At 45.3% G+C, this 27,494-nt stretch overlaps 1 protein-coding gene across 9 annotated transcripts in view; it reads right to left on the minus strand.

Moving 5' to 3' along the window:
- sorcs2 (sortilin-related VPS10 domain containing receptor 2) overlaps positions 1 to 27,494 on the minus strand; it is a gene marked incomplete at its 3' end in the record, with an annotated part of 211,857 nt that overhangs the window by 125,347 nt on the left and 59,016 nt on the right. For all 9 annotated transcript variants that reach the window (XM_080792105.1, XM_080792104.1, XM_080792103.1 and 6 more), the window contains exon 2: positions 11,785 to 11,852. In XM_080792105.1, the coding sequence (XP_080648231.1) occupies positions 11,785 to 11,852 (68 nt within the window). The remainder of the gene's footprint in view (positions 1 to 11,784; positions 11,853 to 27,494) is intronic.

The raw sequence follows: 27,494 nt of genomic DNA on the forward strand, positions 1-27,494 counted from the left end.
GTGTGTGTGTGTGTGTGTGTGTGTGTGTGTGTGTGTGTGCGTGCACGCGTGTGTGTGTGTATGGGGGGGCTTGGCAAGCAAGGAGAGAAGTGAAGAGAATATCTGGCCCTGAGCTATAAAAAAAATGCCACTTTAATTAAAACGCCATTTAAACTCTCTCCCTCTGTCACGCACACGCACACACGCACACATGCACACGCACACAGCTCGCAGTATACAGTAAGCTGTGGCCAGCTTCCCCCAGTCCAAGATCTTGTTACAACACAATCTTGTTAAGTCATCTTGCTTGTTTCATAAAAGACAAGCTGCCGTGGTCGGTCATCCCCCCCCTTCCTCCCTCCGGTGGGACCTTCCAGGCCCGGGGAGTCGTGGTGCGGTTTAATTTGGCTGCAGAAAAGTGAATATAAGCATAAAAAAATCATAACTTGCTGACACCGCCTGGCACACACAGAGGCATGACGGCCCAGCAGTCAGATATCGTTAATTCCACCTCAGGATGTAGTTACTTATTATGTCCTGATGCCCGTATTTGCACAGCTGATGGAGTTTCAATTAAGTCTGTCCCACGCGGGACGGGACCCCAAAGCTGTGTTTTCGGTCATGTTGTGACATGCAGGCGACAATGAGAGAGAGAGGGACACTGGGGCATGGCCTCCTGAGAATGTGTTGTATCTGTGTGTGTGTGTGTGTGTGTGTGTGTGTGTGTGTGCGCGTGCGCGTGTGTGTGTCTGAGTGCGCATGCTCTGCATTTTGGCATCTCTCCCTGTGTTCCAGAATCCAGGCCCAAGCGAACCATCCACCTCTCCAGGCTTGCTGCCCAGACCTCACACCCATAGCTGGAAGGTTGTTGGGAGTGGGGGGGGGGCATCTTGAACGGATGCCACGTGCGTGTTTCATATTTTAATGAGATAGCTGGCAATTGACTAGAGCTGTGCGTGCGTGCGTATGACTACAGTATGTGATGTATTGACTTGGACAAGTTCTATCTGGCTGTCGCTTATTTGTGAAAAGGTGTGCAAGAGCACTTTAGATGTGATTTGTATGCTGTGTACAGTGTTGATTTAGTCAACTATACTACTACATAATAATAGTAATACTACGCTGCGACGTGTTGTGACTCGTGAGCTTGTAGATCGGCTATTTTCAGCAAGTGAAAATCTTGATAAGGTGCGTGAAAGCAAGTGAAGACAAACGTCACTTGCGGGCTATTGCGGCTGCCATCCATAATCCCACCATGCGGTCCCCGACACAACATCGCATAACGACGTCGTTAGTGTGATAATTGCTTAATGACAATTATGCAGTATGTAATTGAAAGGCCCATTGTTCTATAGTGTATTAATGAAAAACAAAACAGAAGAAATAAAGGCTATAAGGGATCATAAATAAGGCAAGCAATGAGATTTTATGAAGCGCTCTCTCTGCTGTCTGTGACCACTGAAGTGTTACTGATGATGACATGTTGACGATTGCCAAGTCTATTGAGAAACACACTTGGCAGGCCGTGTGTCTGTGTGTGCGTGCGTGCATCCGTGCGTGCGTGCATGTGTATGTGCAGATTGGTCTGTCTGTCTGTCTGTCTGTCTCTCTTAGTCCTTCAGAATAAAGACGCTAGAGTGCCAAGGAGATGAGGCAGATTTTACTCTGAAAAGCCCCGCCTTCCACCCCGCCCCCCCCCCCCCCCCCAGCAAAATCTCGTTCTCTCTCTCTCTGCTTGTCTATTGCTTCTATCTATTCTATCTAGATGGGCTATTTTCAGCAAGTGTCAAATCAGCCATCAAGGTATCAAATTACGGTAGATTTAGTCGACTAAAACTAGACTAAAACTAAACTAAATGCAAACTATTCAAAATAATATGCCTAGAGCTAAAAATCTAAATTTGCTGTCAAAATCAACACTATCGCTTGCACGCACGCACACGCGTGCGCGCGCGCACACACACACACACACACACACACACACACACACACACACACACAGGTGGAGACTGGAGAGTGGCTTCAAAACAGCTGATGCTAGGTTAAAACGTGCAAACAATGGATTACTATTCCCTCCTTTCAGAGCGTTCCTTTGTTCCTTTCTTCCATTTTTCACTCTGTTCCTTTCTTTCCTCCATTACTCATGCCATCTGTTCTCTGACTGGCAGCGTGCAACGCCGCAGTTTTCATTTGAATGTTTTCTTTGACTTCGATTCCCTTCCCTTTATCTCTGACCACATCCTCCGGAGATATTTTGGCAGGTAGGTGGGTGTGTGTGTGTGTGTGTGTGTGTGTGTGTGTGTGTGTGTGTGTGCGCGTGTCTGTGCCCGCGTCTGTGTATGAGAGAGAGAGAGAGAGATAGAGAGAGAGGTATTGGCTATTATGTTTGTGGTCCTGTGTGCTCTGCGCGTGAGCTGTTTTGGCTACAGTGCAGTGTGAGTGTGCGTGCACGTCGTGTGGTGTATAAGCGGGAGCCCTCTGCGACTCGTTCCAGCCCAAACCATTCCGACGGATACCACTGGAACGCTATGCCGTCTCCTGAACGCAGGCAGGAAACGCCCGGGATTCTTGCTCGCCGCGTCGCCACAATAACGTCACAAAACCGCGCCGGGCAGCCATTCAAGCATACCACACTTAAGACACTGTACAACACCTCCTTAATTTTAACAGTGACTTTAGGAACTGCCAGTGCATGAATTCCATTGCAAATCCTGTGCTTCTTGAGCATTAAAGGGACATTTCACCCGTTGGAAGAAAAACTGCCGTCAGTCAATGTTAATAGTATTTGTAGTAGATCACAGTATAGCACAATTAGAAATGTGCACGCCATGGCCAGAACAATAATGCAGTCTGTGTGTTTGACTACTAGGGTTTGACTGGATTGCTGAATTCCTACAATGCCCATAATGCTTTGGTGCACTGCTTCTCCTTGTGGAGAGGGGGAGGGCTGTCTTTACTGAGACAAAATGTAGTCCACGAAGGAAGTGACCTTGTGTCCTAAACATAATTAAAAAAATCACACCTGTGTGAACTGAGTGGTGCAACTCCCCTCTCCCCCTGCCTCTCTCTCTCTCTGTGTAATTAGCAGGCAACAGTGCAACACTATCTCTCTCTCTCTCTCTCTCTGTGTTTCTGGCACAACAGCGCCACTTTTGCCCCTACTGGTACTCTAAACATAGTCACATAGGTTAGGACGGACATTGCTGTTCCTTGGAGTGGTTGCACCACTCAAACATATCTGGTTGTAAAAGGGGTGAAGTGGCCCTTTAAGCATGTAAGGTGGTGAAATTGGGAAGAAGATGAGAGGGTAGAGAGAGAGAGAGAGAGAGAGAGGGAGAGAGAGAGAGTGAGAGAGACGCAAATCTTTGTGAAGTGTTTTATAAATTATCCGATCTTTGGAGACATTCACGGTTTAGTCATTCATGGTTTAGTCTGTCTGTAGTTCTGGATCTTTCCGTCCTTGTTCCAGGAGGAATGTTTGAGGAAATGAGAAACGTCTTCCAGATGGCCACTTGGGCCCGGGCTCAGTCCAGTGTGAACGTGATCCACGCACACACGCACACGCACACACACACACACACACACACACACACACACACTACTCCACCACATGTGTTCTCTCTACAACATAACCACATGCTTTGCACAGTTGTCTATAATTTTCCAGTTCATTTGAGGTCAGACCAGTAAGCTATACAGTTCCATATCCATCCTGTTATAGGCCTTGTGTGTGTCATTTGACCCAAACCTAAAACAATGGCATCAACGCTATAGGATTCCTATGGTACGATAGCACTGTGTCATTTACCAGAACCATAACAATGACATCAATGCTAGGGCTCCCACAGTACAGTATGGTATTATAACACATGGGCCCTTTGCCAGATCCTAACAATGACATCAACCATAATGAGAACACAGAAAGAAACTCCCCATAATATGATGCAGGTTATGGCCTCTGTCATTGGCCCGCAAACTGTTTTACCATCATGTTCTGCAAGCCTATAGACTAGCGTCGCAGTCCCGCCCCCAACCAGGGCTCAGGAAATGATTCCCCGTTCATTTTCCTTATAGACATTTCAAAAAGTATTTATTTAAAGATCTTTTAAGCCTCGTACAAAGCCAACTGGAGTTGTGACAAATCATGACAACAAACACAATTTTTTGGGGCGAACAAAGAATTAGAAAGAAGAAAAAAAACTGTACTTTTTTTTGTTGTTTTTCTTCTTTGTAATTATTTTTTTGGTCCAAAAAGATAGTGTTTATTGTCATGAATTTGCCACGACTCGAGTTGGCTTTATCCGCGGAGTAACAGTCTTTAAATAAATACTTTTTGAAATGTCTATGGAAAAAAATGCATTGGGAATCTTTTCCTGAGCCTGGCGTCGTGATGAAAGGGGGCGGTACTGCGACGCTCTATAGTGCTAGAACAGCCATTTATCTGCGTATAGCAGCCGAGCTCATGCAGTGGATGAATGAACCATGAGGATATGGGATCCCCGGGGGTGGGTCTAATTGACATGAAGTGGTTGCAGGTGGTTTGGTGATAGCTGCACCGGTATAGCCTTATGAGAGTTAAGAGACAAAAAGGGGTCTCTCGATCGTGCCCATTCCTCTTGCTCCATCTTTCTGTGCCTCACCCTCAGCTGTACTTAAAGATGGAGTGCCACAATTTTTGTATTTTTCCAGTTTTTCATGTGTGCAATGATGTATTCCCTTTGTATTTAGGGTTTCTTCCTGGAGGCTGAACCCTTGACAGTCAAACGTGCCACTGAAAAGAAAACTGTAATATGGTGACATCACATTATTAGCCCCTCCCCTAACCCCTCCGCCTTTATCATACAACAACTACAGCTGTTGGTGGGGCTTAAGTTCAGGTTCATCACCACCCACCAGGCAAACCAGGCATACTTAATGAACTGGTGGGCGTGCCCACATAAAAACGTCATTTTAACATACTGTACACTTTTAAAAAAACATTCTTCCTCCTTATAAAAACAATAGGACCTGATGATCATGTTTTAGGGTGGAAAGAAATCATGGCACTCCATCTTTAAATAAATGTACTTGACAGTCCGGAAACACTTATGTTACAGACACTGATCACAGTTATGTGTTAACACCACAGTGGTTCCCATTCCAAACTATTTCATGTCAAGGACCCCCAAATTCCATATGCCATGCATAAGAGAACATTTTCTCAAAAATCAAGGCACTCCATCTTCAAGAATCAGATAGCAATGGCCCACTCAGGTATCAATGACCCACTGAACACGGATCATTCAGCGCAGTGGTTTATTTCAAAGTGGCACCATGGGGGCGCCAACTGGAAACGAGAGGAACATGAAAAGAATCAGAGGGACAACGCTCCACACGTCCCAAACTCTTCTCCCGTCTGGCTCCAAAACTACGGAATGCACTTCCCATTGCAATCAGAACTGCCGACTCACTCCCAATCTTGCGCCGTAGTCTGAAAACCCACCTCTTCAGACTTCATATTAGTCCGTGCCATTGGCCCCATAGCCTCGAAGACCTTACAGGCGTATGCATAGGCTCAACTTATGTTAGATAGCATATGTAGACCTAGCACTCTATAGTGTGTACGCATTACGCATACTTTCATATTCCACTGTTAGGTTCTTAAATTAAATTTGATTAAATGTATTGTCACTACACAGAGTATATACAAATAGATGACAATGAAGCATATGATTCATGGTGACTATTTTTATGTATTTGATGTATGAACCATGTTTTTTGTTCTTGCTTACTGCCCTGTAGTGTCGCTCTGGTTTAGGAGCGTCTGCTAAATGCCTATAGTAAATTGTAATATGGGGTACAAGTATAGCAGGGCCAGATGATCCCTGATATGGTGTAAAGAAACCAAGCTGACAGAGAGGCACAGATCAATCTATTCCGACCCCCCCCTCCTCCTCTGCTCCCCTCATCGTTAGCGAGCGCTGCCTCGCTCCATCTCTCCCGTCCGCGGAGCTGACGACGTACAAGCGGTTCGCTATAGTGATCTTTTTTAGCATGTACCCATTCCATGCCCGCCTGGCTGAAAAGGATAGTTTTGTCATTCCTCCATGTATCTGCTTCACTTGGCCTTATACTTGGCTCAAGCCAGGACTGAATGGATTCAAATCAAATACTGCGATTTTCTCACTTAACAGTGTAGCCTTTTCTCTCTCTCTCTCGCTCTAGCCTCTCTCTCTCTCTCGCTCTCTTTCTCACTCTGATAGGAAAAACTGGCGCCACAATTAACTTTTTAATCTTGTATGGAGGAGAGAGAAGTCACCAAGGAAGTGAAGGAAGGGAAGAGAGAATGGAAAAGTACAAAAAAAAAGAAGAACCACTGATATATGCATGCAAGACATTTTAAAAAGACATTTTTTTAAATTTCGACATCAGGCCTAACAGTAAAAACAAGGGAAAAGTCAACGAGGGAATGTTGCAATAAAAATAAAAATAAAAAAAGGAAAATGGCAAGCTCACAAACACGCCGGAGGACGTAACCCCCTGCATGATGTGTGATGTGTTGCCTTTCTGTTTCAAGTTTTTTAGCGAAATGCGATACAGAGCCTGTGTGGAGGCTGATTGTGAGCGCGTTTGTGACGCTGTGTATGGTATAGTTAGTGGAACGCAGGCCTGCCTCTGAAGATAGCAAGAGTCTATTCATAACAGACACAACACAAGAGGCCACCGAGCGAAGGAAGTATAAGTTCCTGGAACGCATGTGGAGAGAGAGAGAGAGATACAGTGGTGAATATGACCTAACCTTAACCCTCAACATGACCTGCACCTCAGCGTTGATAGCAGCTCATTTACATTTTAGTTTTAGTCATAGTCTTTTGAATAGTTTTCATTTCGTTTTAGTCACCTGGAATGTTTTAGTGTTGGTCTAGTGTTAGTCGACAAAGATTTTAGTCGACTAAATCTACAGTTGATTTAGTCGACTAAAATGTATTTTGGGTGGGCCTTGCCCTTGATGCCTTGATCTTGCCTTGAGCAAGTTTACACTTGCTGAAAATAATTGATCTACATCATTGTAGATCATCTATTTTCAGCATGCAACCAATTGTAAAATGCATGACTTGTGTCTTTTATACTTATATTGAATCTCTTGTGCACTAGTTTATTGTCAACATATTTAGTCTTAGTTTTACTCATCAAAGCTTAGTTTTAATTTAGTTTCCATTTACCGTAGTTTTCGTCAGTGAAAAAAAGGTAGTCGACAGACATTTTTCGTCATAGTGTGTATTAGTCGAGGAAATCGATACTGGCTGCGGTTACTAGGAAGTGTTGGAGTGGAGTGTCTTCTCATCCATTATGGAGTGGTAAAGCCCCCCCGGTGAGCGGACTAGAAGACCTCCTTCAAGCTATCAACCCTGCAACCTTGTCTTGTTCAAAAGACGCATGAACAATGCATGAATTATAAATATCTTACTCTCACATCAACGTGTGCCTGTGCGTGTGCGTGTGTGTGTGTGTGTGTGTGTGTGTGTGTGTGTGTGTGCACAAGCTCATGCATTTATGCAGAAAATCGCTATGGTGGAAAAAGTAGACTACTCATATTCTTTACTGAAGTAAACATATCAATATTGCAATGTAGAAACACTCGCAACACCTTGTTATTATTGACTATTTTCAAGTTGAAGTGGTGGTATGATTTGTAGCTTTACTTCCGTCAGGATCTGCCTTCTGTGTGTTGTGTATGTTGTTCTTGAGACTTATTTTGAAGTAATGATATGGTGTTACTTGATGCTTTTGTGTTTCCTGTCCTCCTTTGTAGTAGTTTCCTGCCTTGTCTCACCTTCCCTGATCTTTGTTTCCCTCAGCCAATCCTTGTGTTGATTTGATTTGAGTTCACCTGTGTCCTGTTAATCGTGTGCCTATTTAAGCCCTGTGTTTGGTTGTGTTCTCTGTTGGATTATTGTCTTGTATCCTGAGTTTCAAAGTGTGTTCGTTTGATAGTGTTGCTCTCCTGAAAACCTCTGTCTAATTAAACTTCCACTTCAAGATTCTGACTTCCTCGCATTTGGGTCCTACTTGGAAACCACCTCCTGACAACTTCAATAAATGTTACTTTCCACCATGCAGTGAGATAATAAAACACGCAGTGACTGAGTCCTACTTGGACAGCTTTTAAAGGCATGTGCGTTCTGGTCTGGCCAATAAAATATTCACACGGGAGAAAAGTTGGGACAGAAAGAGAAGTGCCTTTGTTCCTCGAACGGAGGAAGACAAAGAAAAGCATCCGATCAGAGAGGTTCAGCGAGTGTTCGACACAAGCGTGTCGTGACTGTCGTCATCAACAACGCTGAAACAAATCCCCTATAGTCCTCGCTTCATCTTTGCAGATTGCTGGCCTCACGCTACCCCGTCACAACTAACCTGAGTGCATGCGTAATAATGTCCCTAAACACCCTTTTTCGTATGGTGGTCCATAACGTACTAGTAGTTCATACTCTCTGCCAATTAGAGGCACCTCGGTTTTGAAATGTGGCGATAGGGAAAGAACGAGACGGTGAAAGAAAAGCAACAACATAAAGTTTTAAATAATATTGATTAGGCCTGGGCCGTGGCTCAGTGGTCCAGGCACCTTGGCTGGTAATCCAGTCTGGCAGTGTGCTCCCGATCCCGACGGCCTTCACCCCCCCCATCTCTCTCCCCATTTCCTGTCAGCCTACTGTCTGTCCCTCCATAAAACATAAAATAAAGGCGAAAGCCACAAAAAAACATTAAAAAAAATATATATATATATTGATTAAAGTGGTTAAAAGCTAAGAAGACTCAGGAAAACCTCTGTCCACCGTGTATGCAAGCAGCTCTCTTGTTATGCACATGCAGAGAACTCAAACAGTACCTCTCTCTATGATTTCTGGTCCGTACTTCAAAGGCCAACCTCAACATAAACCCATCAACGCGGCCCCACAATGCCTCCGCCCGTGAGTTAGCACCCAATTTCAATGCCGTCACGTACCTCCGCCCCCGTCCTCGCCCACCCACCTGCCTTGCGTCAACAAAGGGCAGCCATTTCCCACGAGGAAGGGAAAGTCAATGTTTTGGGAGTGCTTTATCAAGCGTGCTATAGTGCAGAACCTTGGGGCAGCCATAACAGACTCAAGGAACTGGGATATTGGAGCCTGCACGGGCAGCAATAAAAGCCCCCCCCCCCCCTGTGCTGACGCCAAAGCCTCAGGACAGCCAAAACTTTCCCGATTCACACAGGGACACACACATACACGGTTTACGCACGCACACACGCGCGCGCACACACACGCAGTCACTCACTCACTCACTCACTCACACACACACACACACACACACACACACACACACACACACACACACACACACACACACACACACACACACACACACACACACACACACACACACACACACACACACACACACACACACACACACACACACACATGATGGTTACACATTATGGTGCACAGCAAAGCATAGGGTTCTCTCTTATTTCAATCTTGACACTGAACCGTTCATATACACATAGCAACTGTGTAGACACATACTGTAGTAAGTGCTCACACACAGCATGACATGACTGGTGGAGTAACTGTACTGTAAGGACAGAGGCTTGAACATGACAGACAGTACAGTAAGTGCAGAATAGCACACAACCAGCCTCCGCAGACTGTGAGGGTCAGTCCTGATCAGGCTCACTGACCCGGAGGTTCCCTGAATTTACAAATGTAACGAAGTAGTAACTGTGTCGAAATATCGATTTTAATTAAAAAGTATCGAAGTATATAGCATATAACGATAACAGCAAATATCGTATCGTAAACGTTTGACTTCGTATCGAATCGTTTTGCCAATGGAAATAATCAATTTAATCAAGTACTTCCATAAGTGGTCTATCGAACAAAAGATGTGTATTCTCTGTGTTCATGTCAAGGTGTGGGTTTGGGTTTTTTCCTTAAAAAACCTTGCACTATCCACAAGTTTTACACATATTTAATGTATTTGCTAAATAGTTACTGTAATGATTTCAAATCATTGAATCGTATCGTATCTTCAACCATGTATCGTGATACGTAACGTATAGCGCTGTTAAACTGTATCGTTGCACCCCTAGCTCCTATACTGAAACTTTCCCCTCCGCGTGGAGCACTGTTAAACTGTATCGTTGCACCCCTAGCTCCTATACTGAAACTTTCCCCTCCGCGTGGAGCACTGTTAAACTGTATCGTTGCACCCCTAGCTCCTATACTGAAACCTTCCCCTCCGCGTGGAGCACTGTTAAACTGTATCGTTGCACCCCTAGCTCCTATACTGAAACCTTCCCCTCCGCGTGGAGCACTGTTAAACTGTATCGTTGCACCCCTAGCTCCTATACTGAAACCTTCCCCTCCGCGTGGAGCACTGTTAAACTGTATCGTTGCACCCCTAGCTCCTATACTGAAACCTTCCCCTCCGCGTGGAGCACTGTTAAACTGTATCGTTGCACCCCTAGCTCCTATACTGAAACCTTCCCCTCCGCGTGGAGCACTGTTAAACTGTATCGTTGCACCTCTAGCTCCTATACTGAAACCTTCCCCTCCGCGTGGAGCACTGTTAAACTGTATCGTTGCACCCCTAGCTCCTATACTGAAACCTTCCCCTCCGCGTGGAGCACTGTTAAACTGTATCGTTGCACCCCTAGCTCCTATACTGAAACCTTCCCCTCCGCGTGGAGCACTGTTAAACTGTACCGTTGCACCCCTAGCTCCTATACTGAAACCTTCCCCTCCGCGTGGAGCACTGGAGCCCTATATGGCATATTGATGTACGCCACCTGACACAACGAGACCAAGAGCCCATTAATCTCCTAACCATCTTCCTCTCAGGTCTGATCCCAGAGCCGCAGGACTTCAACACATGCAGGCTTTTAGTTACATTAGTTTAGTTACCATGGCTTTTTTCCTGCAGCCATGTCACTCACACACGCACACGCACTCACACATGCACACACGCAACGCACGCACGCAACGCACGCACACACAATTACCGGCAGAACGGACATGGTGTAGGGCAGCCAATTTGGCGAGCGAGAGGACATGTTAATTGCATGCAAATCCATGTGTGTCGCGGCGCCGAGAGACGAGCTGCTATACGTTAGAGCAGATTTGCGAGTTAAATTCCGACTCGGGTTATTTTAATTGTCTTGTTTTCCTGTACGCAAGACCTTACTGTATGTCCGGTGAGCAAATCTAGAGCGTTATTCATGAGCTGATCATAACAATTAAAACATTAAAACAGCGCATTATTCATAGCTGTCCTCCAGGGAGACAGGCAGGCAGTCGGGAGCTATAATGAGAGGCGGCGCTTTGATGTCAAGGCGTGAATGGCATGAATTAAGCACCGCCATCAGACATGCTTTGCTCCGTGTCGAGGCAACGCCTCGCGCGTGGGCTAATTTTAGCCATGAGTGTTTAGCCGTTTTATCTATATTCCCTTAGACAGGTTTGTTATGTTTCATCCTAGAACATGCGGAATTAACATATTATTCCACGAAGAAGATAAATTGAAAAGAATAACAGTATACAGCACCGAGTGCACTGCAGGGTTACATGAACGCCAACTCTGAAAGGAATTATAGGCGTCCGGGTTGGCGTCCCCCGTTCCAAACACAGGAAGCCTCGCGCGCCAGGATTGACCCCCCCCTTTCCCTGGCGCTCCCATAGTGCCCACTGCGCTTTTTTCCCTGTACCATGCTGATATGGTATCTGTCCAAACAGATGCCCATTCTTGTGTGTGTGTGTGTGTGTGTGTGTGTGCGCGCGTGCGTACCTCCACAGAGAGCTCTCCAGGACCTTGGTGGAGTCGGCGTGGTAGTACTTGGTCAGGATCAGGATGACCTGCAGGGCAGAGGAGAGAGAGAGAGAGAGAGAGATTGATTCATTGATTGATTGAATAGTTTATTGAACATAAATGTAAAAACAGCAACAGAGTACAGTCAAAGGGCTCCATTTTCGTCACCGCTAAACCCATTGTCCCTAAACGTATTTTTTACTAATTTTGAAAAAAAAAAATGTAATAGTTCAACTATCGCCAATCTACAAGCTTGTAGACTGGCCGTTTTAACCATTCAAAAATGTTTAGCAAAATAGTAAAAAAGGGTTTAGGGATAAGGGGTTTATAGCGGTGACGAAAATGTAGCCCAAACACTCAAAAGTGAAAGCTGTTTAATTAAGGGGGTTAGGATCATTTCCTCTCCCCTGGTCCTGCTGAAAGGTGGATTTTCAGACCGGTTTTAAAAGATGTAAGTGATCTGCATTTTTTGAGGCAGGGGGTCAAGGCATTCCACGCCTGGGTTGGCCGTGTTGTAGAAGGAGATTTTACTCATATTTGTTTTGAAGGACCAGATTGTTGTTCACGCTCCCTCTAGTATTGTAGTATTATGTATAGTATTGTGGAGAGAGAGGGAGTGTTCAGCGTTATAGCTACTAACAATATATTTTAACAGAAATTGACAGAACAATGTGCTTGAAGAGAAGCCTTCTGTCAGTTCAGACAGAGCAGAACAAAGAGACATGATGGAATGGAAGTGTTAAGTCAGCTCCATGGAGAGGCTGTTTCTGCAGGCAGGGTTTGAAATAAGACAGTTCCAGTGGTGGAAAAAAGTGCTCAAATGTTTTACTTAAGTAAAAGTACTGCAATCTATAGATGTACTCCGTTGATTTTAATTCAGCATTTTATTGTTTTTGTCCGAGAGCGCCAGGAGAAACTATTACCCTGAACAAATAACTATCTTGTTTGCCTCTTACATTTCTGGAGAAAAATGCTCATGAAGCTCTTTCTTCACATTAGGTCTACAACAGGGCTACTCGACTTAAGATGGCTCAGGGGCCACTCAGCAACATTACAAGTCCAAGGGCCGCAAGCTAAAAATGTCAGTATTATTTTGAAACGTTTACAAATTTTGTAACAGACTGCACGACTAGTCTAAAAAATGAAGGAAACAACACAGTAAAAAGCCACATTTCCATCTATGAGGTCAAACCTCAACGAACAAAAACATTGTGATTAATGATTTTACACTTGCTGAAAATAGCCGATCTACAAGCTCACAACATTGTGAGCTTTTAGATCAGCAATTTTCAGCATGCAACCAAGCATAAAATGAACTTCAAGTTCTTCTGGATCTAGTTTTTATTGTCAATATATTTAGTCTTAGTTTGAATCATCATTGCTTAGTTTTAATTTAGTTTCCTGCATTTAGTATTTGTCAGTGAAAAATAAATGGTAGTCGACGGACATTTTTCGCCTTAGTTTTAGTCGACGAAAACAACACTGGTGCCACACCTCATTGTGGAGGGCGTGGGATGGGGCGGGGCCGTGGGGGGTATAGGGTTTAAAAGGCAGCAAGAATTGCATCAGGAATTCAACAGAAGCTCCACAGAAATCTATTATTCATATGGCTGGGACATTGTGCTGTGATGTGTGCATGCAGGATCAGAAGACTCTCCTTCTTTCAAATCTTCTGAGTGGAGAGTGTGCCCCGGCATGGTTCTTGACAGCCAGGGGCCTTCGAGAGTGCCAGTTGCTTCAGGCCTGGAGGGTGTTTATGATCGACAGGCTATATGGCTCACAGTTCTATGCTGTAGGTGTTGTGGACTGAGTGAAGAACTACAGTGGGCCTGCCTTTAGCCTTAAGGCTTTGGAGGGGGGTTGGGAAGTGTGTGCCCCCCACCCACCCACCCCAGGCAGCTGCACTCAAAGAGTCACAGTGCTGCTCAGTGGAATCCAAGATGTGAGCGCCTTCATGGAAAGGATGGGCGGCCTGACGGTCCACATGCGGTGGCCCGTGACACGCATTTTTACACAATGCAAAGTTGTGTGCATTTAATGATTATTCTATAGTAGCTAGCATACTATAGCTGTCCAAACACCAGGCCATACATGGCCATACGACGGTGAGCAACCGGCTTCCATGTCATTCAGCCAGCCAAGCCTGCGAAGATTTCAACATGGCTTCTTACACTTCTTACGCATTCACACACAGAGGCAGCTTTTCCACCAGGGTTGAACCGGCCCGGCTCTTAGCCCAGGACGAAGTTCACCGTCCTTTCAATTAGTAACACCCAGCGCCCCAGGACAAAGTTTATCCAAAAGACGAAGATTATTGATATATATACCTCCCGTTGTTGTCGATCGGTTCTAGAGTGTTTTAATATCCTTCCCCATGAGTAGCTCTTTCATATTTATCACAGATTAATTGTTGTTTTCACCTACAGTATATACATGATAGGTGAATAGGTCAAAATGTTATTAATATCACCATGAAACTTCCCCAGGTGCTTACTTACACCAAGACAAATGTTCATTTACATTTGCAAATTAGGCATTATATATAGGAACATACGCCAAAATGTTGAAAATATTAAAAAGCTACTACTGTGGAAGGGTTATCAATCATATATTAATTTACTTCTATTGACCCTATAAGCAATTTAACCCATTTAGCATTATGTGGCGCGCTACGAGCTTGTAAGTCTGCTATTTTTGAAAAATCGAAGAACGACTGACATACTGTAGCTTTTTCAGAAAACTGTCAGGATGTAGAAGACATTTTTAGAATCTGATCTCAGGTCAAAATGGGTTAACATACGGTAGGTACGGTTTTGCGTTCCAATGTTGGAGCTCTGGCTCATGGACTAAGAAGCTATTGACAGTATAGAGCCAACCTGCTCATCAGGAGCAGGTAGGGGTTCAGGGTCTCACACACAAAGGAATCAGGAAGAACCAGGGATCAAAATGTGAACCTCTACCTCCGTCCTGAGCCACCACTACTACCAGCCAGTCCTCCTTAGAGGGCCGGGCTCATCGTTAAACCATTTAGGCCCGACGTCAAAATTAAAATAAAATCTTCTAAAATTCTGAAAGTTTTCTGAAATACCTACGTTTCTTTATCAGTGGTGCTCAATATTTCATGCCATGGATCCAAAAACATATATGTAATTGGCCACCAATGTCCATCTGAATTTATGTTGTTCCAGGGACCTCCCAGAAGCCAAGATTTTAGTTCAAAACGCCTGAAAGAATATATATATTCAAAGATTTGCGGCACATTTTCACGATTTTTCAAAAATAGCAGATCTACAAGCTCGTAGCTTGTAGATCTGCTATTTTTCAATAGCTAAAGTATAACACAATGAAACACCAAAAGTGGTTCCCGGCCCAAAATGGGCTAAACCCCACAATGGGTCTTGAACGAGGTTACACCACCTCACAACAAAAGGATCAGTCCATGAACATGCGAGAGAACCACTGTTTGGAAACTTATACAGAAACAAGCTTTGAAAAGCTCAAAGCCAACTTGAATCCGAACTGACACAGCCAGTGTCATCAAAGGCGCCCCAGCCAGCACGTACAGCCCCAAAGGCTCCTGGCTCAAAGCGATCCTATACAGTCTAAGCGTAGGAGTTCCAACTCTGGCAGAGCTCTAGGTTTCCAATGATTGTTACTGTGGGATTTACCGTAAACCCGGAGCGGAGAACGTTCCCCCGAGGCAGCAGCCTATATACTCGCCAAACTTTATTGTAAGGAAAGCTCTCAAAAGACGCAGTGACAGGACAGGGGGACTTTATAGTACCACTTCTGTCCCAACTTCTACAGCTGTCTGTATAAGGCTGTCACCGTGGACACAGTGCACGGCGTCCCTAACTGAATGTGTGACAGAGCCACTGTGTGTGTGAGCCTTGCTTTTTCTTTAGTTTTTTTACGCTTGCGTTGTGGCGCCCCTCGTGAGCAGACCTGGAGCAGACCTGGAGCAGACCTGTCGTTGATCCAGGCGACAACACCTGCGTGCACCGCCGCCGGCTTGAAAGGACCTTTAGTCTAGCGGCTAAATGGAAACTAAATGAAAGCGTAGCTATGATGACTTAGTAAATATAGTTGACAATTTCGTCAACAAATAAAAACTAGACTAAAATGTTAGGGAGGGACTAGTGGACAAGAGATCCAGTAGAACTAAAAGACAAGTACTATTTTCAGCACGTGTAAAAACTATCATTTCGACGGCATCAAAAGCCACAATACATTTTAGTCGACTAAATCAACTGTACATTTAGTCGACAAAAATCTTATGATATCTAGTCGACTAAAACTACTGTAAATGAAAACCATTCAGAAGACTAAAACAAAAAATCTGCTGTCAAAATCAAACTGCATGAGAAGAATGCAGTGTGTGAACAGTAGTGCATTCCAGCATTATTTTGCAGCATGTATTATTATCGCAGTGATCTGTCACAAACCACATCAGGCCACATTTTGTTTACAATCGAGCCCCAGCATGAATACTGTAAATTGACTCGTGTGTGTGTGTGTGTGTGTGTGTGTGTGTCTGTGCGCGAGTGTCCACACGCCAAATTACATCCTGCATACAGTACAGTACAGAGAGAGAGAGAGCTCAAGTGCTCCACATTCTTTCCAACATGTGAGAGATTGAGGCATACATCATTCATGTCAGCGTCCCCGTGGTTTTTCATGCCAACATCCCCGCTAATATATTCTGCCGGCCTCAGCCCTGCTCAATTGGAAAATGATTTTTTTTTCTTTCCGTGGGATTGAGTGGACAGAGCAAGGACACAGTCTGCCATTAATCACTATGGACAGGAGAGAGGCAGAGAGGAGGGGAGTGCACGTTTGGCAAACGGCATGTATATACCACGCAGCCCACACGGACGGAACCGCTGAACAGTGTTGTATGTCGGTATTCCCATGTCGCCACTACTGTGCACTGACCAGCGCCCGTGAGACTTTAACTTGGCAGCCACCACCCCAAAATTGGCAGGGCCTGAACGTGTCTGCATGTTGAATGTAATTCCTTTCAAGTCAGTTCACTGCCAGTCGATTGCAATCGCGTACAAATATATCAGAGTCTACAAGTATTGGCAAAAAATGTGTCTCCCCTTTTCTTTTTTTACTAGCAATGACAGAGATGGGAAAAGACAAAAAAAATCGCCCTCAGCACCCTGTATTGACGCAGATAATAAATCACAACGGAAGTTTGCGGTGAACTCGTTTGACCCGTGCAGAAGGAAAACTATGGCGGGACGCATTCCTCGCTGTGACCATCTTATAATACCATTGGAACCACATAATTCGCCACTGTGGGTTTCTTGTTTGTCTGCCCCCATTGACAATGAATGAATGAACCCAATGGAATCTATCGGGGAAATATCAACAGGGGCGGAGAGGACCCCCCCCCCTCTCCACCACCCAGCCCACTCCCCCCACCCTCTCCACCGGATGGTTCAACACAAAAGCTTACAAGAGGCCCCATTGAGGCCGACAACCTCATGGGCAGAGTCGACCATGAACTCCCCAACTCCACCGGGCCCGCTTATTTTGTCCCCAGGACGTTCCCATCAACTGGGGAGAGTCAATGGAAGGACTATCAATCATCCCTTTGAGGACAGAGGAAGAAAATAAAGAGATGAGGGAAGATGGCAGACCGCGAGTCTGAGAGAGAGGAGAGGAGGGAGGAAAAGAAAGGCAGTCATTCATTTGTAAAAGCGAAAACAGTGAAATACAATTATGCCATCAAAGTGTCTAACAGCCCCCCCCCCCCCCCCCCCCATCCCCCTGGGGGAAGAAAACTCATTCCCGTGCAGCAACAGACAGACCACACACACAAATTATAATTCAACGCAGCTTGGAAGAAGAAAACTATGAGAAGCGCTTATTTTTCTTTGGGTCTATTCTCCAAAAAACTGAAACCCAGCGGAATTTATCTGGACATGAAGGTAAATTCAGAGCCAATTCAATTAAGGGAATTACTCCGTTTTTTGCCACTTTCACAATTTGAGTGCACAGCACGCACGCACGTTTGAGTGCACCGCACGCACGCACACACGCACGCACGCACGCACACACACACACACACACACACACACACACACACACACACACACACACATACACAGTGTGGGCCGGCAGTGGCCCAGGGCAGGTGGTAAAGTGGCCGCGTGGGAATTACAACGTTCCCAGTTTGACCCTCAGCTTCCACTACACTCTAAGCTTGGCATCTACTGTATCATGTGCTCTTTTCTCCACGTCTCCAGTCTTAACCATTTCATTGCTCCTGACCGTTCTTACTTCTCCGTCCTCTAAAATCCAAACGCTTACGGAATATGAATGTGGTCAATGAATGAATGAATTGTGGCCAGCAGCACGTTCATGTTATTGGGGCAATCCATCCCAGAATGCACTCTGTTCCTACCCGGAAGGAGGAGTGAAATCGCCTCATGCGCTTTTGAGCAACTTCAGCAAAGTGGGTGGGAGGAGAAATCTGGTGCCGTCTCTATTAATATATACTCTGAGGTGTAAACGTGTGGCGGAAACCATCTAAAATCACCATTAGGTGGCAGTCAAAGTGTTTACACACATGGCTTGTGCTTCCATCTTCTATTTTTCATCTTCCATCTACAACCAAACGCTTCTCCCTCTTGTTGTTCCCCCCGGATTCTCTTGTGAATACCAATCCGTCGCTATAATTAGCCTTTGATCCAATCAGCAGCCTGCTTTCCCCAGGGGGCTAAAATAATATGGTTTAGTAATACCTTCCCAAGTGCATGGCCATGCAGGCTCTCGTTTAATTGCGATACATCCCACACAATCAAGCTATCTTTGGTATGGCAGCCTTTAGAGGCTCCGACGGCAAACCCAAAAATGTGTCATCAAAGGTGCATTTGGAAACGCTCAGCGCAACCATCGACACATAATGCAACATCTTCCTGCGCCTGGCGATGGGGAAGGAAATAAATTGTCTGTGGAGAACACTGTACTGTCGACTGAAGTTCCATCCAACTGCTAATTAATTGGACCTACAGGATCAAGGACTTCTTTAGATGTGTGATAAATAATCCACTGCAGAAAGCCAGGGGGGCCTACAAAAGAGAGAGAGAGAGAGAGAGAGAGAGAGAGAGAGAGAGAGAGAGAGAGATAAGGGGGTTGTCAGTGTTAGAAGAGAGAGAGAGAGCCGATAGCCGAAGAGAGATGTGTGGTATGGAATGAGACTCGGAGTCAAGAAGAGATCAGAGAGATAGAGCAGGGTAGACAGGCAGACTACCACGCTAAGACTAAGAGCTCAGGACCTGATCCCATCTGTGGCCATGGTACTGAAACCCTGTGCAGACCGGCTCTGGTCCATCTTTCACTATGTTTTTTTTTAACAATCTCTTAAGATGGTGCTCAATCATTGGAAGCATTCCATCATTGTTCCAGTCAACAATGGAACCCCTACTGTACATTTAATGGTTTCAGATCGACAGCTTTGACTTCAGTTCTGAACTAATTTGAGAAGCAGGTTTTAAAGCAGGTTGAGGAACTTGGATAGATAGATGCCTGCCGTCTCTCCTAATGGTATAAATACAGCATGGTATGGATGGTATGGTCTGAGAGGCTAACAGGGGATTCACACTGAGAGGGACGGAATCTGTTTCATTGGAACCGTTTCCGAATACGGTTGCCTGGTCCCAGAAGGCCGTGATTCACATTGCCCGAGATTCAACAGCGCACCTGGGTACACTTGCATAACACACTTTAATCCTGCAGATGGCGGTGTGCTTGATGGTGTGCACACGGTCACTGACCATCAACTCTGCGACATTGTCTCCAATAAATCCAGACACACTGCATTGCATTGCCTCTTTGCCGTTATACTACTTCACTGTCAGCCTGCCTGTTATTCACTGTGCCAGTCAGTTCTGTGCTCAAGTGTTTGATTAGTTTGCTATGGATTCTACTTTAGCATTATTATTATTCAAAGTCAAGTCAAAGTCAAAGTCATACGATTTGTCACACACGTTACCCCAGTGAAATTTGTTCCCCGCATTTGATTAGTAGATTTGACCCCCCAATCCAACCCTTTGATGCTGAGTGCCAAGCAGGGAGGCATTGGGTCCTATTTTAGTCTTTGGTATGACCCGGCCGGGGATCGAACCCCGACCTCCCAGTTTCAGGGCGGACACTCTAACCACAAGGCCACTGTCTAGTGTCTACCCCTGTTTACTTTGGAAACTATGCCAAGCAAAGCCCAAGACACTACCATAACACTACACTATACCATAACATCTGCCAAGTGGTCCCGAGTGCGCCCCCCCGGGACCATAGTGACTGTGAATCGCCCATCAAATGGTGGTCTGCAGAATAAACAATGGGCCTTGATACGAGAAGGTTTGAAAAGCAGGGATCTAATGGGGCTGCCTGGTAATCAATGAGGCTGAGGGATTAAGAACGTTCCCTGCAGGGCTCTCAGATCTGTCCATTGATCTGAACTGCAGGCAGAGCTTACTGGAGGATGGGAGGTCACGTGGGGTTGAGGAGGTGGTCCGCTGGGGTAGAACTCAACATAAAACTAATTTAGACCCGACACCAGATTCTACAAAATGTCTTCTAAATCATGACAGTTTTCTGAAAACCCCTATGTTTCTATGTCAGTGGTTCTCAAACTATTCACCCGTGTGAAGTGAGTGGTGCAACTGTGTGGGGTCCCCGGAAGTTCCAGACTCACAAGACCACAGCCAGGGTGCTGGCCCGGTTCCGGCGAGCCGCCCCAAGTCCGAAGCAGTTGAAAAATGAAAGTCACCATGTGGGGGTCTCTCTACTGTACTGGCACACCCGAAATCTCATATAGAGTTAATGTGAGTGTGTGTTTGTGTGTTAGGTTGCGCACTGGTGAAAAACAACCATGCTATTTTCGCGCTCATACCCAGGCAGGCACACAGCCAGCCACACAGCCAGCCACACACATAGCTCCGTAAGGGAAGAATATAATATTCAAACTAAGATTTGTGCAATCATTTCATGATTAGCAAAAAAAATGCAAATGCAAATCTACAAGCTCATACTGTCCTATAGCGCGGCACTGAGTTCCACGCCTCTGTGCCTCGTTCAAGGTTTCCGTGCAAAACTAATGCTTGGAATGGTTTCCGAATCATGAAAAACACCAGTATAGGGCTCCATTTTCGTCACCGCTAAACCCCTTATCCCTAAACTTATTTGCCTTTTTTTACTATTTTGAAAAACATTTTTGAATAGTTCGACTAGCCAGACTAGACACGTTGTGAGCTTGTAGACTGGACATTTTAACAATTCAAAAATGTTTAGCAAAATAGTAAAAAAAAAGCCAAATTAGTTTAGGGATAAGGGGTTTAGCGTTGACAAAAATGGAGCCCCTAGTTTGACACATTACATGCTTCTTAAAGCATAATTAAAATGCCCCTAAGGCAAACATAAATTGCCTTAGGGGCCTATAGGTTTTTAATGGTACTCCAGCTTTCAACCCCTGAATTTACCATGATCCACATTTTATATAATACTCTATTTTTAATATGTAATTTGGATGAACCTATATAAGGATCATAAATAACCTTGAATGATTACTTTTGCAAAACAAAAAAAAGGGTCACGCCTCTTTTTAGTTTAGATTGACTGGCCTACTATGAGCTTGTAGATCTGCTATGTTTCAACAGCTAAAGTTTAAAATAATGGTTAAAGTGGTTAAAATCAAGCCGCGTCCCCCGCCTCGGGTATGGGCACTGATGACACGGAGGAGGAAACTGTGAGGCGACAGCACTACCGACAAGAAGATTTGAGCTGTGATTTTCTATAACTGGCAAGTGGGCCTCTAAAAAAACCAAAACAAGTTCAAGCAGCAGAAGTCTTTGAAGAAGGACACAGAGACGTTTGGAGGGTGTGATCTAGCAAGGGACCGTGTTGTCGTGACTCGTGTCACATCATCTGCACCAGTTGACAGATATCTCCAGATAGCCCTATATCCGGAACCCCCCCACACCCCCACCCCACACACACCCAATCATCATCTCACCAGCTGACAGATACTCTGTCAGAGCCCTTTCTAAAAGCTGACAGGAAGGGAAAAAAACTGATGGGTGGACAAAAATAGAAATAAAAAGAAGAGAGACTCACTATACTGCTAAGTTGTGTTGCTGTTCACCAGAGTTGATTCTGTCGACTAATACCATGACGGAAAATGTTCGTCGACTACCTTAATGTTTTTTTCCGCTGACGAAAACTAAATGGAAAGTAAATGAAAACTAAGCTAAGGGGACTAGTGGACAAGAGAAGAGATCCAGTAGAAGATCATCACCATGAAATATTTCCGGATAGGAAAGAAAACTGGGAGAGAAAATTAAACATTGGAAAGGGAGAGCGCAGGTAGAGAGAGAGAGAGAGAGAGCGAGAGAGAGGACACGGAGTTGAGAGACCACCTGCATTGATGACAGCCTCAGCCAAACCTGATCACCTATAGTGTGACTATAACTTTCTAGCTGGGGGGGGCAGAATAATTAAGACCGTATTAACCATATACTTTATACTTAGCAGATATACTGTACAAGCTCATGAGCTTGTAGATTGTTTTATTGTTGTTTTATAATTTTTTGATTTTCACTTTGCCTTTCCTTCGTTCTCTATAAATGTCAAATAAAATCTTTGCATTTGAAGATCTCCACGTTAACTCTTCTAAAATAATCCCTGAGCACTGCCATCCTCTCTACATGGTCTTTATCTCTATGTATCGTTTCCTTCCCCGCTTATATATACCTTTCTTGGCGCAGTAATGGAGGAGGATTCTGCTTGGGTTGTGGAGGAGGCTCCTTCAGTGCGGCTGCAGCTGCTCGACCGGGGCCCAACAGCTGTCGCCACGCCATTATCATAACCCCTCTCTCCTCTTTACCCCTTCCATCCCTCTCAGTCAGCATCTCCAATGCCTCATGTCGCTTGATTCGCGTGGTGGCATGCCATGCAACCCCTTTTTTTCCACGCATTTTTCTTTCCTTATGTGTATATGAATGTCTTTCTTTTCCTGGTTACCAAATGTGACCAGAGAGCCTGCCATCGCACAAATTCCAGCTTTTCACCAGAGGAGAATATTTTTCCGAAATGAGTTCTTAAGATGAGAATCTTATTTCTTCTCCCCTCGCATGTTGGATTTTATCAACCCAAACCCATATAAATATCACACACCGTTAAAGGACAGCAGCTATTTACAGAGGAGTGATGTGGCGATTGTTTTCTTAATGGGACTTAAAACATGGCTTGGGTCTGTGGAGCAGGCGGTATATAGCGGGCGGTGGAAAGGCTGAATGGCACATTAAACGCAGTGAAATTGCTCTCAGGGTCTAATTTGGGGCAAATGTGTTCCGGGGGAACAGTTTCTAATTATATGACAGAGATACATTATTTATTCCGCGTGCATTATTATTACAGTGTTTTCCCCCCCCGCTCCGTTCCCCAAGAAGATGAGACCATCAAGTGGAATTTATCTCACCAGGACGCACGTCGCCAAGCTGTCGACTAGAGGGATGGAATGTACTGTGTTTCAGTTTGTTGTGGAGGTTTAGAGGCCACCGAGTTGAGTCTGAGAACATTTTTGTCATTAAACGGCATTAGCTTCAACCCGCACCTCAACCTTGAAATGAGCAAACAAGACCTAGTCAGAGCTGACGGAAAGCGTTAATGGAAACGGGAGATTTAAATTAGGACCGGCTTAGCGATGTAAACACTTTGACAGAGAAAAATTAGGGGCTCTGGTGAGAAACCAAATATTAGAAAATGAGTGTGTGTGTGTGTGTGTGTGTGTGTGTATTAAAACACACTAATCCTAGAATAAATTGGAAAAGGCAACTATTATTACAACCACCAAACCACCAATTGTACGACCCATTAGATCATTCAAGGGCGAGGGAGGTCTGGCTTGACCAATAGCGGGCCTTATGTCGCCGTGCCAACCACACGTGACGGGATGAAGGGAGAGAGGGGCTGTGTACACACAAAGGCTTAAAGTGCTTGCTACGGCTAAACTGAACATTAGCATGGATAATTGAGCGTGGTGCTTTTTGGCCGCAAAGCTCCATTAGCCGTCAACTGAAGCAAGACTGCGCTTTTCTCCACAATGAGTCCATCTCCCCTCATGCAAGTCTGTGCATTCACTCTCCACATTAATTGGGGTTAGTGGGGGTCATTACAACTTTGGAAACTCTTGTCTCTTCTTTTAATTGTTTATTTTCTAACTCCCTGTTCAGGCGCTAACTTGTGTGTGTTTTTTTATGCTTCTGGACTTGCATCCGCACTCATTTCTCCACCCCACCACAACGCCTACCCAGAATCAGGCATTCCTCCGACATCATCTCTCTCTCAACCACTATCCTGCACAGTGCACAGCCTTTTCTTTGCATGTGTTTTTGTTTTTTTATCTAGAATTTTTATCCCACAATTTTGCAACCCATTTTTTTTCACGCAGTGTCAATCTATCTAATGTAATCCTGGGCGCTAGTGGACTAACCTCATGCTTCCATCTATCTATTGAGGCGACAGCACTACAGAGTACAGACTGTGGGAATCGAACCCAGGACCTTCTAGCTGTGAAGCGACAGCAGTACCGACTGTGGGAATCGAACCCAGGACCTTCTAGCTGTTAGGCGACAGCACTACAGAGTACAGACTGTGGGAATCGAACCCAGGACCTTCTAGCTGTGAGGCGACAGCCAATACATTTTGTACTATTACTCAAGTAAATGTTGAATTCCAGACTTTTTACTTGTAACAGAATATTTCTATATTGCAGTATTGAGACTTTTACTTAATTAACTTTACTGATGGTAGCCAGGTCTTATATATACAGGGCCTGTTTAGTCACACACGTAGGCTACAGTAACTGTCACCAGCCATCAGCGCCTCCAGGCAACACACTTCAGAAGAGAGCGATGGAGACGAGGAACCAGGGCCTTCGTCTCACCTCATCTGAGATGAAAGGTGCAACTTGCAACACGCACCCACACACATTTATGCCGTGACGCACGCACGCACGCATGCGCACACACCCAGTCACCGACACCCACACACAGAGACAAACTCCTAAAGAAAGCAGCCTTGGAAACTCGAGACAAGTCAAGTATTTCCTCTACTGTCCTCTTTCTGTCTATCAACCGCTGGGTCTTTTTCAAGTCAAGGCCCACCCAACGTCATAGAATGAGGTCAAAGGACCCAAATCGTCAAAAACCACAGACAAGTAACAACTCCCACACACACACGTGTCTGCATCAAGTGCAGCCAAGACCTATGCTGCCAAAGTGCACCGTCTGTCAAAGCAAAGTCCATTTACAAAGCCGTCTTGTTCAGCCTCCAAACCTGCGGTGTTAAGAGAGATGCAGCATCAACGCGCAGAGCCGCAGACTATATGAGGCGTATTGTAAGCAGGCCGCGGCTTGGCCACAAGTCAGTCCAGCCACGAGACATCGTTTAACACACAGGCCAAGTTTACATTGGCCTGTAGGAAAAACACCACCTTTTGCGTGTGTCTGTGAGGCACCTGCGAGGCATGGAAACACTACACGTCTGTTTCCACGGCAACCGCAAGGCATGCAACCATCCAGGGAGGTGAGATAGTGTGAAATCTATTTTCTTTTGCGGCGAGTTCAACTTCCTCCAGTGTTATGGTCTGCTCCGTACGCGTACGCAACAAAAGGGCCAACGGCCTTGAGCCGGTGAGCGAGCGAGCGAGCGTGCCTCGCATTTCAACACCTCATCTTTTTTCAATCGGGGTTGCTTACAAGGCAGTCCGACCGTCTCCGACAGATGTCATTTGGCACGCCGCGGCCGCCGCGTACACGAGCCGCACGACGGCGTGACACCGCGAACAACTTCAAACCCCCCGTGGGGGGTGGGGGGCGAGAGGAGATCGCCAGATGCTACCTCAGTCCTGTGCCCCCCACCCTCTCATTACTCCATCTCTCTCTGTGTGTGTGTGTGCGTGTGTGTGTGCGTGCGTGTGTCATAACCTCTCCTGCTCTCGCTCCCTCTGTGGAATGGGAAATGTCAGTGGAACAGATGGTGAGAATTTTTGTTGTTTATTTCATAGGAGAGGCGGTGGAGGTGGGTCCAGTTGTGACCCGCTCAGGCCTATGGTGTGTGTGTGTGTGTGTGTGTGTGCACGTGCAGCCATCCATTGTGTCTGTGAGCGGTCACACTACCTGCATGTTAATTGTTGCAGGTGCCTGCGATTTGCCTGCAATTGTGGTGAGAGGATGATCCACGGACGTGTGTGTGTGTGTGTGTGTGTGTGTGTGTGTGTGTGTGTGTGTGTGTGTGTGTGTGTGTGTGTGTGTGTGTGTGTGTGTGTGTTCTTCTGTGCGTTTCTAATATGATCCACGTGTATATAGTTGGAGAGTTCAGTCGGTGCGACTGTGTGGGCCTTTTGATTATTCATCATGGTCATAAACCCTTTGTTCTTTGCCTGCATGCACTGAAGCTCTAGATAGAGAGAGAGAGAGAGAGAGAGAGAGAGAGAGAGAGAGAGAGAGAGAGAGAGAGAGAGAGGAGTGGCAGCCAGTGTCAAGGCTTCTCATATACAGTACGTGGCAGAAGCACACATACATTTATTCATCGGAAGACATAAGTAATACAGTAGGAGGCATGCGTGATGAGTGCAGACCAAGCACAACCTGCTAGAGAATGTTAAGTGAAAGGGAAAGGGATGCTCCTATCAGGGGCTTTTGGGACCCTGGTCACTGATTGTTTTTTCTCATGATCGGGGCCCGATACCGATTGTGCCTATAAGGGTAACATTTTTAATATTTCCAAAATTATTATATGTCAAAAACCCACGTCAAAACTGTTCCTGTGTGTGTTTCGGGGGAGGAAGGGGAGAATGTTTATAGGCCAGTCACAAAGAATTATTGTACTAGATATCTGAAATGACATTTATACCACTTAAATGGTATGAGACGGTTTCTCCAGATATAGGGAAAATTCCCAGATCACTAATACGAGTCATTTGGAGTGAATATCGGCCGATCGCTGATCGGTGGCCTATTGATTGGAGCATCTCTAGTGAAAGGAGAGAGAGAGAGAGAGAGAGAGAGAGAGGGAGGTAGACATCCACAGGGCCACACTTTGCTCACACCTCATAACGGAGTATAATCTTAAAGGTCAGTTGTAATGTCTGTTGTCTCCCTCTCCCGATGAAGAGATATGGTACTCAACAACGATATCCAATATACAATAAAGATGGTGGCGCATCTATATCGTGTCCAATCCGGTGTGCCGTCTATATCTTCAAACAACTTTATCAACCAATAGTTGTCTAACCCCAATATCAGGCTCTGCAGATGTGGTAGTTGCGTACATAGTTGTGTTAAATTGTATTTTATTGTCTATTTTCAAACTCGATCCTGGATATGAATGAACACTGAGCACACATACTGTAGCTGTGTATGCTAGCCATGCTGTGTATTAAATAATTGTCTCCACCAGGCCAGGCGTGGGGAGAGAGTATGTTTTGCCCTCCGTCCGCCGACTTTAAAAAAAAAAACATTTTACTCCTCCAGATTCTGTCCAGAAATCTCGCAAATCGTTACACACTATCTCTATGGTCATGTGTTCAAGACGGATCTGTCCGATATTTCATATTTGATCCCAATTGGGTAACATTGGCTTTCAAAGTTGGCAGGATTGGCCCGTTTTGAACAAAA

This window comes from Protomyctophum bolini, assembly GCF_963924005.1.
Source record: "Protomyctophum bolini genome assembly, chromosome: 20".
NCBI lineage: Eukaryota > Metazoa > Chordata > Actinopteri > Myctophiformes > Myctophidae > Protomyctophum > Protomyctophum bolini.